The 20,000-nt window shown below is 43.8% G+C and overlaps 1 protein-coding gene and 1 long non-coding RNA gene across 2 annotated transcripts in view; one reads left to right on the plus strand and one right to left on the minus strand.

The window, feature by feature from the left end:
* The first annotated feature begins 1,362 nt into the window (after nt 1-1,362).
* LOC138953440 (proton-coupled folate transporter-like) overlaps nt 1,363-20,000 on the plus strand; it is a 22,131-nt gene continuing 3,493 nt past the window's right edge. The window contains exons 1-6 of the mRNA XM_070325249.1: nt 1,363-2,367; nt 3,783-4,021; nt 5,043-5,286; nt 13,348-13,494; nt 16,730-16,968; nt 19,086-19,311. Coding sequence (XP_070181350.1) covers nt 1,953-2,367; nt 3,783-4,021; nt 5,043-5,286; nt 13,348-13,494; nt 16,730-16,968; nt 19,086-19,311 — 1,510 coding nt within the window. The 5' untranslated portion in view covers nt 1,363-1,952. The remainder of the gene's footprint in view (nt 2,368-3,782; nt 4,022-5,042; nt 5,287-13,347; nt 13,495-16,729; nt 16,969-19,085; nt 19,312-20,000) is intronic.
* On the minus strand, nt 7,833-11,139 carry LOC138952054 (uncharacterized). The gene is made up of 3 exons (XR_011451290.1): nt 10,674-11,139; nt 9,910-10,016; nt 7,833-8,955 (listed from the first exon to the last, which is right to left on the minus strand). It is a non-coding gene; the product is annotated as an uncharacterized lncRNA (long non-coding RNA).

The following is a 20,000-nucleotide window of genomic DNA, read 5'->3' on the forward strand; positions in this document are numbered from 1 at the left end:
TTGTGTTTGGTAGTCCTTCTCTCTAAGGTTAACGGTTAGGCTTAATTAGAGTAAAATAGCTTTGATAGACATTCAGCAAAAATTAAATACAGAAAAAATCACAAATGGTCCATATTAGGAGCCTGGTCGCCTCATATGGACCAGTGGAGAGGCCTTCACGAATCACTGTAAAAAGCCCCCTATACTTTAAAATAGCATGATACAACTTAGTGTGAAAGTCAGACTAATTAAAATATGCTTTAAATTTATCTGTTTTGGGTTGATGAGAGCATTATTTAAAGCACACAAGAAAACTAAAGAAGCTGATCTAAAACATAGCGAAAATAACTGAAATTATCAACTTCCACGAAAAGAAGACTATTTTGTATATTTTGTTTAAATCTCGAGGGCTAGTTATAGGTTATTTTCAGCAAGCTTCTTAATAAATTAATGAAAATAGCCTTTAGCTTTTATTTTCTTCGATTTGTTGAAGGTGGTCCATATCAGGGGACTCGCACATACTTTGAGATTTTGCTATTATTTTTTGTTTGCAGTAGAAACTCGGGGTCAACACTGCTAAAATATAACAAATACGGTCTTAGCTGTCATATATATAGCAAGTTTTGTGTGATAAAAGCTTTGGTTGTGGACAGAAACGAGTTCGTTTTAGGCGGAAAATTTAGAGTGAACGCTGCCAAAAGTTTGTGTTTCTGCAACAGTTTTGACATGTGCAAGTTATCCAGAGAGGGTGAATACAGCGAATGAAATTGTTGTTAACGCTCTAGCGCCGTTAGTTTGTCAGAACTGGAGGTGGTCCATATTAGGAGCCGGTCCATATTAGGAGCCTTTCCCCTACTTGCGCAACCAAACACACGAACACGCGCACCCATCCACACAAACACACACACGCACGCGCGCGTCGCCTGGCGCGTTCACACACACACACACACACACACACACACACACACAGCACACATACACTACTAAACAGTCACTCTTTCAAACACACATTACCGCACATTCACACACACGCGCGTACACACACACACACACACACACACACACACACGTGCACACATACACACATACGCACACACACACACACACACACACTCACACACACACACGCTCACACACACACGTTCACACACTTGATCGCTGAAGCGGCGACGAGAATAAAGGCAAGTTGCAAAGTGTGTGTGCAGATCAGCAATCGCTCTTCTTCTATTTGCTCTCAAATCATTGATAACACTATCTATTTATCACTTTAGAGTGGTGTCACAAACTGAGTATCCTTTTACATGACTATCAATAAGTTTGGCGGCACTCTCATGACCGCGTGATAGGCACAGTACAACATTGCTGTCACATTCTTCGCACTTACATATCATCAATCGTCCTTCTACTTTCAGTAATCATGTTCGCGCCCTCGGATCATGACATGATGATACATGGGATAAGAACATACTTCCGCTGGGACAAATAGCAAACATCATCAGTCTGACTGCCCCCAGCGCACAGTTGTAGGCCTATTTCTTTGCGGAATCAATTTCGTAAATGACACACCTATGACATTCGGCGAAATAAATTCAGCAAATAATTCCCGATCCACACAAGTAAACAGCCGGGATGTTAATTTGTTGTGTGTGTCGGAACGGAAGGATGTCTGTAGCACAATCAAGTCAAATCCTGTGCAGATTTGAGGGGGTGTACGTGAATTCTAACACTAGAAGAATTGCATCTTTAACGACAAAGGAAGAAGAAGACGACGACAAGGGCTTACCATGGCATTTTTAACACAAACAGCAAAAGCCATGAAAAGTGTGTCAACGAATCACGTTTCTCAACTGATTGTTTGAGCATAATCTATCCTCATCGCCCCGTCATCTTTACCCACACAAAACGCCACCCAATGTGGGTCAACGAATTCGAGCATGATCTTTACTCTACAAATCGTACGAGTTGTTTAAACTATGGCTGGAAATTTGATACAAGCAGCAGACTCACCTACGGGACAAGAACCCACCAGAAGCATTGCCGACGAAATCGCTGCGGCTCTGAACCCTTCTGCCGAATCCGGCTACGTGGAAGACTGGTCGCGAAAAACACCGGATAGATTTCTGAGACATGGAGGCCGTGTGGAAGACGATTTAACACACTCTGAAATCGAAAGACACAATCACGTTCACTCTCGGGACACAAGTGGTGGTGTCGGTTCGTCATCTGCGAATGGCGCCGCGGGCACTTCATCAGTTCTCGGTCGCAGAAAGATTCAGACCACAAGAGTGGGTTCCCAGACGTGTGCAGACGACATACTTTCTGACTCTGATGATTCGACAGCATCGGATACAGCGCCGTTGTTGAGGAATAAAACACACCGCTCAGAAGGTTTGTACTATGGTTTTGCTGTTTGGTATTGTATTGTTGTTGTTGTTGGTGTGTGTGTGTGTGTGTGTGTGTGTGTGTGTGTGTGTGTGTGTGTGTGTGTGTGTGTGTGTGTGTGTGTGTGTGTGTGTGTGTGTGTACCCCCGTTTCCACAGGTTTGGTTGCCTAAATCACCATAAGGCAACCATCCACACGTGGATGGCAACCTAAACTCTGGATGGCAACCTAATTGTGTGGATGGTCGCTTCATTTAACACCGTTAAATTGACTTTTTTGACGGAAAGAATGTCATAACAATGTTCAAAATGACATTCTTTCCGTCCTCTATAGGCGACGAAATAGGTCAAATTTTGTGCATTTTTTAGTGCAAAATTCTTCGATGCCGGAGCGAGTACTGCACCCAGTGCTGTTGTAGTGCAAGTGCACTAGAAAGGCACTACACCCAGTGCCGCCTCTTAGGTAACCATCCACACTTTAGGTATGTGTGTGTGTGTGTGTGTGTGTGTGTGTGTGTGTGTGTGTGTGTGTGTGTGTCAGTGTGTGTGTCTCTGTGTGTGTCTGTGTGTGTGTCTGTGTGTTTGATTTTTGTAGCTTGACCACGAGCAGCCCTTTTTAGCGATGCTCATAACGTCGTTAGTTGCTATCGTAGTCCCCTATATTTAACTTTGGTTTTTCTTTGCTGTTTTATCTACGAATATGTACGCCAAGGTAAACTTGTAATGACGTGACCCATGAAGGCATATCGAACAAAGCAGTCTTGGTCACTTTAATAGAGGTTGTAATCTAACCATGAGAAAAGTTGTGGACATAATATGACATTTTTAAAAGGCATGTTCAATGAGTGCTACTGCAAGGAGTAAGACACAAAATAGGGCATAACACGTTGATTTCAAAGAGACCTACTACAACATGAGAATGGAATATCAGACCATATTTTGGACTTGTGTCAGGTCGCAGAGCGAGTTTTCGAGCAGTATTTGTAACAACATTGTCAATTTGCTGTTTGTGAAAGGTTTCACATGGAATTGAAATCTCTGTCTTATACTCAGATGGTCCTCCCTCTCGCAAAATACCCAACCAGAGACGCGACCTGTTCTTCGTCTCTATTGTCAGTTTGGCATTTACAGATTTTCAACTGCCGTTCGTGAAAATACTCACTTCGATTCGAACTTTTTGTCTAACAGACGAGATTCAGAAGCGCAGCCTGTTCTTAATCTCTCTGGTGTGCATGTGAAAATCCTCATCCATGATTGCAATCTCTGTCAAACACGCAGATGGCCCACCAACTCGCAAGATCCCCAGCCAGAAGCGCAGCCTGTCTCTCTCGTAAGAATGCTGGTCAGTTTGGCATCTGTACATTTTTAACTACTGTTAGTGAAAAGTTTAACATTGGATCGATATCTCTGTCTAACACTCAGATGGCCCGCCACCTCGCAAGATCCCCCGCCAGAAGCGCAGCCTGTTCTTCATCTCGCTGGTGTCCATCTTCGTGTCGGTGTCGGACAGGATGGCGGAGCCGGTGCTCGAGCAGTACGTGTACCAGGTGTACACCCAGCAGGTGTACGGCAACGCCAGCGTCATGGTGCAGATCACCAAGACACCATGCGTCAACACCTCAAACACCTCAACCGTGCAGGCCGATAGGCTACGGGATATGGTAAGTGTCGCAAAGTTGTGTTTTGTTCGTTACTTTTGAGGTTGAATGTTTGTGAGAGTTCGGACAGTACACAGACCACCAAGGTACTCTGTCTCCACACTTCCAACACCTCATCCGTGCAGGCCGACAGGCTACGGGATATGGTAAGTGTCGCAAAGTTGTGTTTTGTTCGTTACTTTTGAGGTTGAATGTTTGTGAGAGTTCGGACAGTACACAGACCACCAAGGTACTCTGTCTCCACACTTCCAACACCTCATCCGTGCAGGCCGACAGGCTACGGGATATGGTAAGTGTCGCAAAGTTGTGTTTTGTTCGTTACTTTTGAGGTTGAATGTTTGTGAGAGTTCGGACAGTACACAGACCACCAAGGTACTCTGTCTCAACACTTCCAACACCTCATCCGTGCAGGCCGATAGGCTACGGGATAATTATGGTAAGTGTCGCAATGTGTTTTTGTTTCCCCATGAGGTTGAATATTTTATGAGTGTTAGAACAGTGCAGATCACCAAGTCCCCCTGCGTTAACCCCTCATTCACCTCATCCGTGCAGGCCGATAGGCTACGGGATTGGTAAGGATAGCAAGTTCGTTTTACACGTTCCATAAATGGTGTTTGTTTGCCGATTGAGCTGAGTATCTGGCGTGTACCTTTGATCTGGAGGACACATGGTCATAGCAAAATCATAGTTTCATAGCTTTACTGGGTCCTGATTTGGCCTATATGGTCTGCTGGACCAAAAAAGCAACAACAGTTACTAACTAACTAACTAACTAACTAAGACGGGAAAACCCCAGGACATTTCGGTAGTATCGAATATAATTTTAAAGTAATACTTTTTACACATGCAAACATCCATATAAACATGTATTTTTTAAGGGAAGGCAGAAAGTCGAAGACGACGACAAGCCAAATGTGTCCTGCTTCACACACAGGTTCCCAAAACTGTCATATCTGTCACACAGGTTCCCAAAACTGTCATATCTGTCACACAGGTTCCCAAAACTGTCATATCTGTCACACAGGTGCAAGACAAAAGCGCTGACCTCCTCATGTTCCTAGAAATGCTGACCTTCGGCATCGGAATGGTCAGCTGCCTGTTGCTAGGCACCTACTCTGACGTCATGGGGCGTCGGTTGGCTCTGCTCGTGCCTCTGATTGGTCACTTTCTGCGTGACGCGGCAGCTCCTGTCATCATTCACTTTGACCTTGGCCTTCCCGCGCTGTACGTGGGGTACGCCATCTTTGGTGTGTGCGGCGGGACTGCCGGTGAGTGTACTACAGTTTAAAATTGGATGTTACACGTTAATAAGGATAAGGATAAGGGTAAAGATAAGATTCATATAGTCATGTGAGATTACCCTCACGGAAATTCGGGCTGCTTTCTCCCTGGGGAAAGCGAGCTGCCATACAGTATCCGGCGCTACCCATTATTTTTAGTTTTTTCCCTGCATGCGTGTATTCGTGTTTCCAAACTCTGAGACTTTCGCTGTGAACTTGGGTTCTTTATCGTGCGCATGCGTGCACACGGGAGTGTTCTGCGCAAAGTTGACTCTGGGAACTAAATCCCTCGCCGAACGTGGGGATCGAATCCACGCCGATAGCGACAACTGGTTTTGAAGCCAGCGCCGCTAGCGACCGAGCTATTTCACCGCCCCCTAATACAGATGTTCCTGGGATGACATGCTCCTCCAATAATAATAAGAACATTTATATAGCGCTAAATCAAAAACTTTCGTTAAAAAGGCTTGCTCTAAGCGCTTGACATCTAAACTAAAACGTCATTCACACTCTTTACAATGATGTACAAGAACTTCATGTCACACTCTTTCATTCAGTATAGCACCATTCACACAGTTGGGGACGTGGACAGAAAACACTTTGTTGTTCCTTTGCCTGCTATCGATAGCAGAGTTACCTGTCACGAAAGGCCACCTGCAATAAATGAACACTTTTGGGTGGTTCTTCTTCTTCTTCTTCTTCTTCTTCTGCGTTCGTGGGCTGAAACTCCCACGTACGCTCGTGTTTTTTGCACGAGTGGAATTTTACGTGTATGACCGTTTTTTACCCCGCCATTTAGGCAGCCATACGCCGTTTTCTATGGAAAGCCGTTTGGCTAATAACTACGCGCGTAATAAATATTGAATACGCGCGTCATTAATAATAAATACGCGCGTCATCAATGATTTATAACGCGCGTATTAAATAGTTATGACGCCCGTATGAAATCATTTATGACGCGCGTATGAAAGCATTTGTGACGCGCGTATTTATTATTTAGGACGCGCGTCATAAATGTTTTCATACACGCCGGAAGCAATAATCCATACACGCCGGAAGAAGTCAGCGGTGCAGTAAAACTTGAATCGGAAAATGTACGACTTGCAAAGCGACAAATCTCGGTGTAGGTCGTGAGGAATACCAGAGATCTGTGAATACGTCACAGGAACCGACTTCGGCTGATAACATTCTTACCTCTCCAGTGCTGTTCGAGCTAGGGTTTGATTTTCAGCAACGGTGTTGAACTCTGTTCGCAAAACGTCTAATGATAGACTCTTTTTGCGGCGCTTTTCATGTCAAGAAGCCACGCCCCGGAAATAACCTAACCTCTACTATGGGAGCCGTTGGTTTAACTGCACTGTGTACTCATTCTAGCATTTGTTTACCGTGGGTATAGCTTTTAATAATGCCAAACTCAACAAATGTGTTTCACTCAAATAAAAAAGCCATTCGTTTTCTGCTCCGGTACATGCAATCCGACAGTACTCTTACGAAGCTGCTGGTGATGGGGAAAGAACCAAAATAACAAATATTGGTTTACAGCGCTGCCTGAACCGACTTTTATTGAAAATAAACACGCTTTCAAGCTGATATCTTTAAGTTACTTAACGTTTGCAGTCGTCGACACAATCTGCATACTCTATCACATTACTCTGCCAAAGATGCGACAAACTAACCCGGCCTACACGGGTGTCGTCTGCATGAGCTGCGCGAGAACCACAGGCTTTTTCCGGGGCTTGGCTTCTTGACAGAAAAAGCGGTACAAAAATAGTCTAATTCGTTTACTCCCACAATCTTGTGATATTCAAACCAAGGCGGTGGAGACGCTGACTAGTGTTTTTCATGTGGATTCCCAGTCCGAGTTTCTGAGTCGCTTAACCACGTGATTCCTACATTTATTACGCGCGTAAGAAATGTTTAAACACGCGCGTAAGAAAGGTTTATGACGCGCGTAATAAATACTTAATACGCGCACATTAAATAATTCATACGCGCGTAAGAAATTATTCATACGCGCGTAATAAATACTAAATACGCGCGTAATAAATACTAAATACGCGGGTCAGAAATGATTCATACGCGCGTAAGAAATACTTGTATTTCTGACGCGCGTACGAATAATTTCTTACGCGCGTATTTAGTATTTATTACGCGCGTATTTAGTATTTATTACGCGTGTATAGGTTACGAGCCAAACGGCTTTCCATAGTTTTCGGAGGAAGCATGCTGGGGAGGAGAGTCTGCACACAAAGTTGACTCTGAGAAATAAATCTCTCGCCGAACGTGGGGACGAACTCACGCTGACAGCGGCCAACTGGATACAAATCCAGCGCGCTACTGACTGAGCTACATCCCCGCCCCCAGGGTGGTTCAAATGGTGTTCTTTTATCGCAGGTACAACTGTATAGGGGAAGGGCCCCTAATATGGACCACTTTTTGTTTATTGGTGTTTATTGCTGATAACTAGCTTGTTTTCTTGCGAAGAAGTTTCATTTTGTGGTTGGTAGTCCTTCTCTCTTAGTTTAACCGTTATAGTGTGGAGGCCAAGCCAGTTTTAAAGCCCTAGAAAAAGGATTCCGTCGGACAGTAAATTAGATAGCAATTTGTTGTCATATTTTGAAAGAACACCCACAGTACATCACATTTTGAGGTACTAGTACTTTGGGTATCATCTAGGGTTAGAGATTTTTTGGTTTTTGTGAATTAAGTTTTGACGCAAAGGGGTAATTTTTTTTTTTTTACATTTTATGTTTTAACTCAAAAACATATACTAAAGTTGGTAGAAATGTTAAAATATATGTTGACACTTGATAATTAGACTAATAATTCGGGTTTGTAAGTGATTGTAGGTTAAGTAAGCAATGAAAAAAAAAAATGTTTTACCCAAACTGAAAAATTGTCTCCCTTGATCACTCAATGAATAGTGGAGACACTGATACTTGGCAACTGCACATACCATATAAAGTGTACTATCTACGCACAATGATCCCTCTTGGCTGCCTGATCCACGCAACACATACGTTGTTGTCCATCATCGTTATTCCCAGTCCGAATCACGGTCTCTTTCAAGTTTCAGTCCATCTCCCCTTCACACACGGTATCTGAAGTTATTCCCAGTCCGAATCACTGACTTTTTCACATTCCATCTCCCTTCACACACAGTATCTGATGATATTCCCAGTCCGAATTACGGTCTCTTTCACAGTCCATCCCCCATTTACACACAGTATCTGAAGTTATTATCAGTCCAAATTACGGTCTCTGTCACAGTCCATCCCCCATTTACACACAGTATCTGAGAGTTATTATCAGTCCAAATTGCGGTCTCTAGTCCATCCCCCATTTATACACAGTATCTGAGAGTTATTATCAGTCTGAATCACTGTCTCCGTGATAGTCCATCTCCCCTTCAAAGTCCGTCTCTGAGTCAGAGTCACTTGGTGGGTTGTCAATGTCTTCCTCCACAGACTGCACGTTTACACACCCAACACATGCACACAGTTCAGTGCACTTTAGCGAATTGCGATGGCAGGTGCACTTGTTTCCAGCACATCCTGTCTTACAGCCGCACTTGATAAATTCAGTGACAGCGGGGGGAATGGCAGGCTGAGACATCCATCTCACTTCCAAACTGCCGTCCTTCAACAGCCAGCCATACTGCACATACAAACACCAACATAAACATACAAGTTGTCAAGCTTTTTTCTTTCTTTGCTTGATTTTATTTTCGTGTGTGGGTGTATGTGTGTTTGCTCCGTTATTTTGTTTTTCCTCTGCAGGGATTGGCCTGGGATTTGGTCTTTTTTGAAACCAATCGGTCCACACAAACTCATCTGAACAACAAATCCCAAAGCATACCCTAGTCAGGATTAGGATCAGGATAAATATGCCGCAGGAACCTTTTCAGGTTATCGTCGCAGTGTAAATGAGAGGGCAGTGCATTCTAATAAAATATTTAATTCCCTAAAATATTTGATATGCTTACTAAAAAAAGGAAAAGGTGTCAGTGTCCTCTCCCTTAGGACCTCTGAAGTAAAAACAGTCCATATTTGTACATCTATGCAGTGTTGCTGCCACTGCCAGCTTTAGAGGACAAAAGGTCATTTTGACCTGACTAAGAAATCAATAGGTCGAAATGTCCTGGCTCTAAAATTTACCGCGGCACACTTGTTAATATATGGCTTATCCGAAAAAGAGCTTGCTCCATATATTAGGGGAGACTATTACATGCAAGGGCGAGAAAGTCAGGTGTGTCAGTTATGCTTGGTTGCTCATAGTTCCATGTCATTGTCTCCCCTAACGCTGGGAACAAACTCATTTCCGAAGTAGCCCTATTACAATGCAAAAAACTTCATTTTTATTTTTAAATCACAAATTTGTGTCAGCATGCGCGAGTGTGTGTGTGTGCACACTATGGGTGTGTGTGTGTGTGAGAGTGTGTATGTGCATAGGTGTTGCTGGAAATTTTAAAAAAGCAATTGTCCTGGGTCAAAGAAAATGTTCGACAATTTTCCTTTACTATAATCCCCCAACCCCCCCCCCCCCCCCCCCCATGAACATTTTTGATGGTGGCTAGAGCCGAGTGGGGGAGTAACAAATTAATACGCTTACTTTGCTTCCACGGCAAGAAGATCTGGCTTATACTGGATGTCACGTAGAATGTCATGTCTGTTGGACCGCACAGCAGCTTCATAGAATATGTCAGCATTCGGTCCTCCCTGTTGAACAAATGTGATGCTATTAAATTATAAAGAGTTTCAACGGGGAAGAGAAGAGTTAATTGACACAAACCCTTATTGTAATATAACAGATTCTTAGAATTTAGCACTCATCATTTATCATACCATACGACAATGTACACGACATGTATTGCATTAGTACCACCACCACCCCCCCCCCTACACACACAAGCAATTTACTATTTTATAATAATTGAATCTAGATTAATGCTCACATATTTATCTTCTGAAACTCTGCACCTGTGCAGGCATTTAGTAGCTACTGCATTTTAATCTGAACATCGACTTATTACAACTTGCAACGATGAGTGGGTACTGAGCGCTCTAATGCAAAGCTGTCTTATCGCTGATTAGATAGTCCAGCCTATCATGCTCTTTGAATTTGTACTGTTAATTAAACAATGCTTCATGGACCGTCAAACATTTTGGAATTTTTTTTGACCCAAGACTTCCCCTTTAAATTGGCTTCATAATGTAGAAAGCAACAATATTTTGGTCACATAATTAGGGTGCAAATAGTAAATAATCAAGCAAGCAATAAATCAAATAGTTTTGACTCTTATGCTCCCATGAGTCATGACAATGCAACTAAAACGTTCAACCAGGGACCTAATATAGGTCTATGGTTCAACTAACCTGTATTAGTCTTTCTGGCACCCACTTCCCGGCTGATTTTTTGTTTTTGTTTTTTCTGCACAAAATACAGAGAGGAGGCAGGATATGCTCACTCCTGGTTGTTGAAGCTCTGCTGTCGTTCTGTCGTTGTGTTCTCTTTCTTGGTGAAACAACACCCGTAGCTTTTCCTTTTTCCACGCGCCGTTCGGTTTGCGCAATCCTTCGTTTGTTTGTGAACTTGATCTAGTGCAAGTGTACGCAACTCGTTACCGGTCTAGATTCCAACGCTAAGATTTGTTCAGCGATTACACGTTCTTCACCGTCTAAGGAAATCCACTGCTCACTTGATCGCAACGTGGTAGTCCATTTAGCCTCCGTAAAACACTTTAATTCTCGAGAAATAGAGTCTTGATCGCAATGTAAAATGCATGCGTTTGCCGTCATTTTGAAGAACTAAAGGGACGTCACTCCAAAATCGCTGTGGTAAAAAGACGTTTTCGTAGTCGTAAATTTACGAACTGTTAAAAGCTCTCATAAGTTTATTATATGATCCCCAAAGTACTAGCACACAAAATATCAATCAGAAAAAATCCCTTAAAGGATTTAACCCAAAACATTTTGGTACGAAGAGGTAGCCGACGGAACTAAACGATCGACCTGCTTGGCCTCCGGACTATGTAGGCCTAATTAGAGTGAAATAGCTTTGATAGACCTTCAGCAAAAATTAAATACAGAAAAAATCACAAATGGTCCATATTAGGAGCCTGGGCGCCCAATATGGACCAGTGAAGCGGCCTATACTTCAAAATAACATGATACAACTTAGTGTGCAAGTCAGACTCATTCAAATATGCTTTAGATTTAACTGTTTCGAGTTGATGAGAGCATTATTTGAAGCACACCAGGAAACTGAAGAAGCTTATCAAAAACAGAGTGAAAATAAGTAAAATTATCTTCCACAAAAAAAAGACTATTTGTTAATATTTTTTGAAATCTCGAGGGCTAGTTATAGGTTATTTTCAGCAAGCTTTTTAATGAATTAATTAAAATTGCCTTTAGTTTTTATTTTCTTCGATTTGTTGAAGGTGGTCCATATAGGGGACTCACACATACTTTGAGGTTTTGCTATTATTTTTTGTTTGCAGTAGAAACTCGGGGTACACACTGTTAAAATGTAAAAAATACTGTCTTAGCTGTCATATATAGCCAGGGCGGCGATGTAGCTCAGTCGGTAGCGCGCTGGATTTGTATCCAGTTGGCCGCTGTCAGCGTGAGTTCGTCCCCACGTTCGGCGAGAGATTTATTTCTCAGAGTCAACTTTGTGTGCAGACTCTCCTCGGTGTCCGAACACCCCCGTGTGTACACGCAAGCACAAGACCAAGTGCGCACGCAAAAGATCCTGTAATCCATGTCAGAGTTCGGTGGGTTATAGAAACACGAAAATACCCAGCATGCTTCCTCCGAAAGCGGCGTATGGCTGCCTAAATGGCGGGGTAAAAACGGTCATACACGTAAAAGCCGTGGGAGTTTCAGCCCATGAACGAACAAACAAACAATATATAGCCATTTTTGTGTTATGAAACTTTGGCTGTGGACAGAAACGAGTCCGTTTTAGGCAGCAAATTTAGAGTGAACGCTGCCAAAAGTGAAAACAAAACTTGACTGAATGTAAAAAGCGAAAAAGCCTAACGGTTTTGAGGTTTGTGTTTTGACAAGTGCAACTTAGCCTATCCAGAGAGGGTGAATAAAGCAAATGAAATTGCTTTGAGCGCTCTAGCGCCGGTAGTTTGTCAGAACAGGAGGTGGTCCATATTAGGAGCCGGTCCATATTGGGAGCCCTTCCCCTACTCTTCAATGCAGAAACAGCCTTGCTGTGATTACCACCACGAGAAAAGAGAGAGAAAGGGAAAATAAGAAAAGTTGTCGAAGCATTCATCCACCTGAATTAAAAATAAAATACAATTTGAAAGTTCATCAACTTGTCTTTGTTATATAGCTGTCGTTTATGACGCGCTTCCTCTTCGTCATCATCAATCGAATCGGCCATCTCGATATTGGCATCATCCTTTCTAACCATCACTCGCAAGTATGACATTGCATACACATTTCGGTACACGCGCACTCTTGCGTCACTACTGATATATACGCAAGCATTCACGCACACACACACACACTCACACACACACACACACACACACACACTCACACACACACACACTCACACTCACACACACACGCACACACACACACTCACACGCACACACACACACACTCACACACACACACACACACACTCACACACACACACACACACACACACACACACACACACAATCAAACACACACTCACTCACACACACACACACACACACACACACACACACACACACACACAAAATAAAACACACACACACAATAAAACACACACTCACACACTCACACACACACACACACACACACACACACACACACACACACACACACACACACACACACACAAAGCTGGCAGAGAAAGAGACAGAAAAAAATAGAGAGAGAGAGAGAGAGAGAGAGAGAGAGAGAGAGAGAGAGAGAGAGAGAGAGAGAGAGTGAGAGAGAGAGAGAGAGAGAAGAAGAAGAAATGGTTGGCCATGAGAGCAAAGAGCCTCGGAAATACACATTGACCACAATGTGTTTCATGGAATGTATTCCACAGGCGTGTTTCTGGCGTGTTACGTGTACTCAGCGGACATCACTACCACGGAGAAGGAACGCATGCTGGGGCTGGCGCTGGTCATGGGAGCCTTGGGCACAGGGAACGCCGTCTCGCAGTTCTCCGCGGGCATCTTCATTCAAAAGACAGGTTGGTGACCCAGTCACGCAGTTCTCCGCGGGCATCTTCATTCAAAAGACAGGTTGGTGACCCAGTCACGCAGTTCTCCGCGGGCATCTTCATTCAAAAGACAGGTTGGTGACCCAGTCACGCAGTTCTCCGCGGGCATCTTCATTCAAAAGACAGGTTGGTTCCGGTCACGCCTTGCTGATTTACACGTCACAGCCAATCGCTCTGACCATTGAGATACATTGAAATATTTTATAGTTTTTGTTTGTTTAATGCGCATAATGTAAATCGTCGTGGAATTTTACACAGGTGCGGGATACATAGCGCCTTGAAAGGGCTTAGTTACTAGGATGCGAGTTACTTTTTATTGTTTGCACTTCGAGAATTAATTCTGGTGCATTACTCAACAATGTTCATCATTGAAACATAACTGACTAGCTACTAACGCTCGAGACCAAATACGTTGAAATATTCTTCTCGTGCACTCTGTCAAGGTCTTTCTAAAGGTTTAAATGTTTCTGCTGCACATGTGTATATTACGTCATCCTGAACTCAGGTCAAAAATGAGTTACTTCTCAGCCTTTGTTTTCCTTCTCTGGAGAGGAAATCGATTTTTTACATATTTAGATCTTTTCGTAATGTGTTATGGATATAAGCAGATTCGCGATCGTCGATAATGATTTTTCATGGTGTTGTGTAATTTTTAAATTACAAAGGAATTGATGTGAGCAGACGATTTTTTCTGTAACCAGTTGAGAGTGATGCAACCATATATCACGGTCTCCTTCCGACAGCAGTCTCAAAATTTCGACTTGTTTGTATGGAACGCCTCAACTGCCTTATGTTGATACAAAACATTATGTTGGGTCAACTTGTCATGACTTTGGGTGGTTTTGTCATGATGTTGGGTGGTTCTGTCATGATGTTGGGTGGTTTTGTCATGATGTTGGGTGGTTTTGTCATGATGTTGGGTGGTTTTGTCATTATGTTGGGTGGTTCTGTCATGATGTTGGGTGGTTCTGTCATGATGTTGGGTGGTTTTGTCATGATGTTGGGTGGTTTTGTCATGATGTTGGGTGGTTCTGTCATGATGTTGGGTGGTTTTGTCATGATGTTGGGTGGTTTTGTCATGATGTTGGGTGGTTCTGTCATTATGTTGGGTGGTCATGTCATGATGTTGGGTGGTTCTGTCATGATGTTGGGTGGTTTTGTCATTATGTTGGATGATTTTGTCATGATGTTGGGTGGTCATGTCATGATGTTGGGTGCTTTTGTCATTATGTTGGGTGATTTTGTCATTATGTTGGGTGGTTTTGTCATGATGTTGGGTGGTTCTGTCATGATGTTGGGTGGTTTTGTCATGATGTTGGGTGGTTTTGTCATGATGTTGGGTGGTTTTTCCCATGGAACGCCTCAACTGCCTTATGTTGATACAAAACATTATGTTGGGTCAACGTGTTATATGTTGGGTGGTTTTGTCACCATGTTGTGTGTTTATGTCATTATGTTGGGTGGCTTTGTCATTATGTTGGGTCAACTTGTCGTTATGTTGAGTGGCTTTGTCATTAGGTTGGGTGGTCGTGTCATTATGTTGGGTGGTTTTGTCATTATGTTGGGTCAACTTGTCATGATGTTGGGTCAACTTGTCATGATGTTGGGTCAACTTGTCATGACTTTGGGTGGTTTTGTCATGATGTTGGGTGGTTTTGTCATGATGTTGTGTGGTTTTGTCATGATGTTGGGTGATTTTATCATGATGTTGGGTGCTTATGTCATTATGTTGGGTGGTCATGTCATTATGTTGGGTGGTCGTGTCGTTATGTTGGGTGGTCGTGTCATTATGTTGAGTGCATAGTTAAAGAGTCATTATGTTTGGCGCTTCCATCATTATGTTCGGTCAACTTGTCATTCTGTTAACGCATCTATTTCTGTATAAACGCGTCTCTGATTGGATAACAGCGACCAATGAGATTGCGACTTACACCGGCCCCCGTAGCGCAGTGGTTAGCGCATCGGGCTGTGGGCCGGGAGGTCGTGGGTTCGATCAGGGTCATGTGGGTTTTTCGGGCTACGGTCGGCTCCTACCCAGAGTGGAAGTGCCATGGTTCCTATGGGAAGGCTGGGATCACTTAACGAATGCGACTTTGAGGGTGCTCAGGTTCTGTTTACCTGACCAACACCGCAGGTGCTGCAGTTCTCGAGCCTGGTTGACACCAGGATATATGATGACAGTAAGCGTAGAGTGCTGCCCTGTCACGTAGTCTCAAACCAAATTGGAAATCCATAGCATCATCATTATAATCATCCTCATCTCATTAATCATCCAAAATTATAAATTGTCCTTGCTCTTGTGGCCCTTCATGCCCGGAGCTCTCATGGTGACCTTGGTCTCAGTGTTCCTGTTCCATCCTTCCCTGAATAGTACTTCTGCTGTCTTCAACGTGTGACGTTCTGGGGGGTCGACGGAGAAACGTGGTGGCGGTCTGCTCTCTGGAGGGGACCCTCACTCAGTCTGGCTCCGCGACTTAGCAGTCAATGTCGTTAGTAGGGGGCATAGTAGGTAGTGGGCTGCGTCCGTTAGCTCCGGACAGACCCACTACTGAACACCGTCGAAGTGACTCAGCAGAAGTGCAGTGTCATCTTCCGAGGGTAGCCTACCGCAGCGACCCGACATCCCTCCCTGGAGCGTTTGTAAAATCGACAAGTCTGGCAGCGGAACGAAATTCAGATGTGGATGGAGCAGCGAGTGCAGGGACGGGGCGGCGTGAGATCACACCGGGACAAGGAACAGGTGTAAGGGAAAAAAAAAAAGAAAAAAAAAGAGATTGCGACTTACAAAATGTCGAAGTCGGCCAATCTGCAATCATTTTCGTCTCGCGAACACTGATCTCAAATTTAGATCAGTGCTCGCGAACAACATATGGGAGATAACTCTGTTTTCTTGTTTTGATAGATTCGCGCAATAATTCAGCATGCTGTCAGAGATAAACTGGCGATAGCCGTGGACCGATGATTATCAGAATGTATATTACGTGTGCTTTCGACCGTCGACTTCGTTGTCTTGTGTTCCTAGCTTTCATCAATGAAATTCCAAAACAGTTAGACTTTTAACGTTCCAAAATGCAGAATCAAAAAACAAGAATAGTAATTTGTTGGAACGTTTAATTGATGACAAAACGTTCCAATAAGTCACCATTCTTGGTTTTTTTAATCTTTCAAACAATGATTATCATGAATCCTGTTTCCTCTTGTCCAGGTTTTTTCTTCCCTTCTCTGACAGCCGGTATGTTCGATTTACTCTGCATCTTCATCGTCATCGCCTTTTTGCCCGAAACGGTAACACGTGACCGGAAGTGCATGATGACGCCATGGGGGAGCCTGAAAAGGATCTGGACTACCTTCTCGTCACGTGACAATCCTCATCAGCGCGCGCTTCTGCTAGTGCTTCTCCTTGCCTTCTTTATCGGCGTTTTTGGAGACTACCCCGCCATGAAGGTAAGGGATTGCATTTCATTTACGTTACTTTATCATCCCTTTGCTTGAACTTCGGGTCGCTTCCTCCCAGTGGAAAGCTAGCAGCAACAAGAGTCGCGCTACCCAGGTGTGTGCGTGTTAATGTGTGATGGGCCACCTGCACTTTTGGCAGAATGACCGAGGTCTTTTACGTGCCACTGTGATGACATGAGGGTGGAACATGGATACCGTCCCTAAGTCTGCTAATAAAGTTGACCCTGGATTCGAACCCGTGACCCTAGGATCACAATTCCAGTTCTCTATCAACGCTACCAACTTAGCTATCCGGCATCACATATAATTATGTGAATCTTTGCTGAACCCAAGATGTGAGAAGACTATACCCTAGTTATAAGTAAATGTATCGCATACATGTGTAACTTTACTGAATCTAAGACATAAGAGAGAGACTTTCTTAGTTATGAGGAAAACCATCACATATATTTGTAACTTTGCTGAATCCAAGGCGTGTGGAGATAATACCCTAGATATGAGGTAAGGCACCGCATACATTTGTAATTTTGTTTTTAACCCAAAGCTTGTAAAACATCTTTCTGTAACATTTCTTGTGTAAATGGTGTTTGTTTGTTTGTTTAACGCCCAGCCGACCACGAAGGGCCATATCAGGGCGGTGCTGCTTTGACATATAACGTGCGCCACACACAAGACAAAAGTCGCAGCACAGGCTTCATGTCTCACCCATTCACATTATTCTGACACCGGACCAACCAGTCCTAGCACTAACCCCATAATGCCAGACGCCAGGCGGAGCAGCCACTAGATTGCCAATTTTAAAGTCTTAGGTATGACCCGGCCGGGGTTTGAACCCACGACCTCCCGATCACGGGGCGGACGCCTTACCACTAGGCCAACCATGCCGGTCTTGTAAATGGTGTCAGCTAGCTGCAACCTGCCCACGCCATACGACATCACTGATGTTCAAACCTTCCCACACAAGCGTTGAATTCGTTTTGTTTTTTGTTGTTTTTACCGACATGATTTGTTTGAAGGCAATGTAAATCACGGTTTTATATGTTAAGCTGACAAAGAAAAGTTACACACACACACACACACACATACACACACACACACACACACACACACACACACACACACACACACACACACACACACACACACAGAGGTAAAGAATAAAACCTTACGACGAAAAAGGTTGGACAATTGTTTTTGAATAAATGTACGAATAAAAGGTTACAAAAAAGTTACAAAAAAGCTACGAAACAACCAGATGTTAGCACCAAACACAAAAATAAAATAAAAACTGCAACAAAACGCCCCAGAATGACAATAAAATGTAAAAGAAAAAAATAACAAAAGCTTGTAAAACAAGAAAACAAGAGGCGAAGCCTTCAAGGCTCCCGTAAGAAATCGACAAACACAAACTCATTCACTCCGTCACACATACACACACACAGTAAGCATAGGTGACACGGTGCAAGAGTGGGAGACACTAGATCTAGATCTGTCTGTCTGTAGCCTACAGTAACTTACGGGGACACGACTGCCAGATCGACACTGCGCTTTCGACATCACTTCCTCGCGCACACACTGGAAACACGCTGTGCAGATCAACCTGTAGGAAATTTCCTTTGGTATCTTCTTTATCTATTTTTCTGGGGCTACGAAACCGAACAATGTGAAATCGTCTTCCCCGAATCGGCGAACTGCAGCTGGGTGAGAACTGTATCTATACCACAATCCTTCACGCGATCTGACTTAACCTTGACCCCTGACCTGGTCTACATACCACACACGACACAAACCAGTCACCTGTTTTTACCCCCCCCCCCCTTCCCCCCCGAAAAAAAAAGAAACACCACCCGTTTTCTTTGGATACACACTTTAACGTACATACGTGCCGACGAAATGTTGATCATTGCTTCAATACTTTGAAGCTGTTGCTTGGATAATAACCAGGTAAAATTAGTATTTCGGTGTTCAGTCAAATGTTAAAGTTTCTATCACACACATACACACATACACACGCACAGACAGACACAAGTTAGCATCGCATAGGCTACACTTACGTGAGCCAAAAAACATGAAAAACAACATCCTGCACAAGTATCCATTTGCAGCTGGACGTTCTGTACCTGATGGACCAACCGTTCTGTTGGAGCTCCTCTCAGATCGGTTTGCTGGAGTCGATCAAGGTGGGGGTGTCTCGTCTGGCCAGCCTCCTCATGCTTCTGCCCCTGCAGCGAGTCATGTCCGCCACCTGTCTCGCCATCTTCGGTGCCCTGTCCTTCCTCGCCTCCAACGTTCTCATCGGCCTGGCGGAGGGCGATCTCCTGGTTTACCTTGGTAGGTTTGTATGGGGTTTGTGAAGCTCTGCGGGGTGAGGGGTTGGGATGGGAAGAGGTGGTCGCGGAGAGAGAAAGAGAGAGAGAATATTTGTGTGTGTGTGTGTGTGTGTGTGTGCGTGCATGTGCGTGTGTGTGTATGTGTGTGTGTGTGTGTGTATGTGTGTGTGTATGTGTGTGCGTGTGTGTGTGTGTGCATGTGTGTGTGTGTCTGTGTGTGTGTGTATGTGTGTGTATGTGTGTGCGTGTGTGTGTATGTGTGTGTCTTCGGTGCCTTGTCCTTCCTCGCCTCCAATGTTCTCACCGGCCAGCGATCTTCTGGTTTATTACGGTATAGTGGAACCCTTTTCGAAGATTTTAAAAAGGGGGTGATTTTGTAAAGGTTATAAACAGAAAATCTGAAATAAACCAAGGTCTTAAAAGAGAGAAGTCTATAAACATATATGTGTATGTGTGTGTATGTGTGTGTGTATGTGTGTGTGTGTGTGTGTGAGTGTGTGAGTGTGTGTGTGTGTGTGCGTGTGTGTGAGTGTGTGCGTGTGTGTTCGTTCGTGTGTGTATGTGTGTCCATTCGTACGTGCGTGCTTTCGTGCGTGTGTGTGTGCGTCTGTTCGTTCGTGCCTGCTTGTGTACCTGCGTGCGTGCGTTCGTGTGTGTGTCTGTGTCTGTGTGTTAGTGTGTGTTTTTAAT

This window comes from Littorina saxatilis, linkage group LG17 (assembly GCF_037325665.1).
Source record: "Littorina saxatilis isolate snail1 linkage group LG17, US_GU_Lsax_2.0, whole genome shotgun sequence".
NCBI lineage: Eukaryota > Metazoa > Mollusca > Gastropoda > Littorinimorpha > Littorinidae > Littorina > Littorina saxatilis.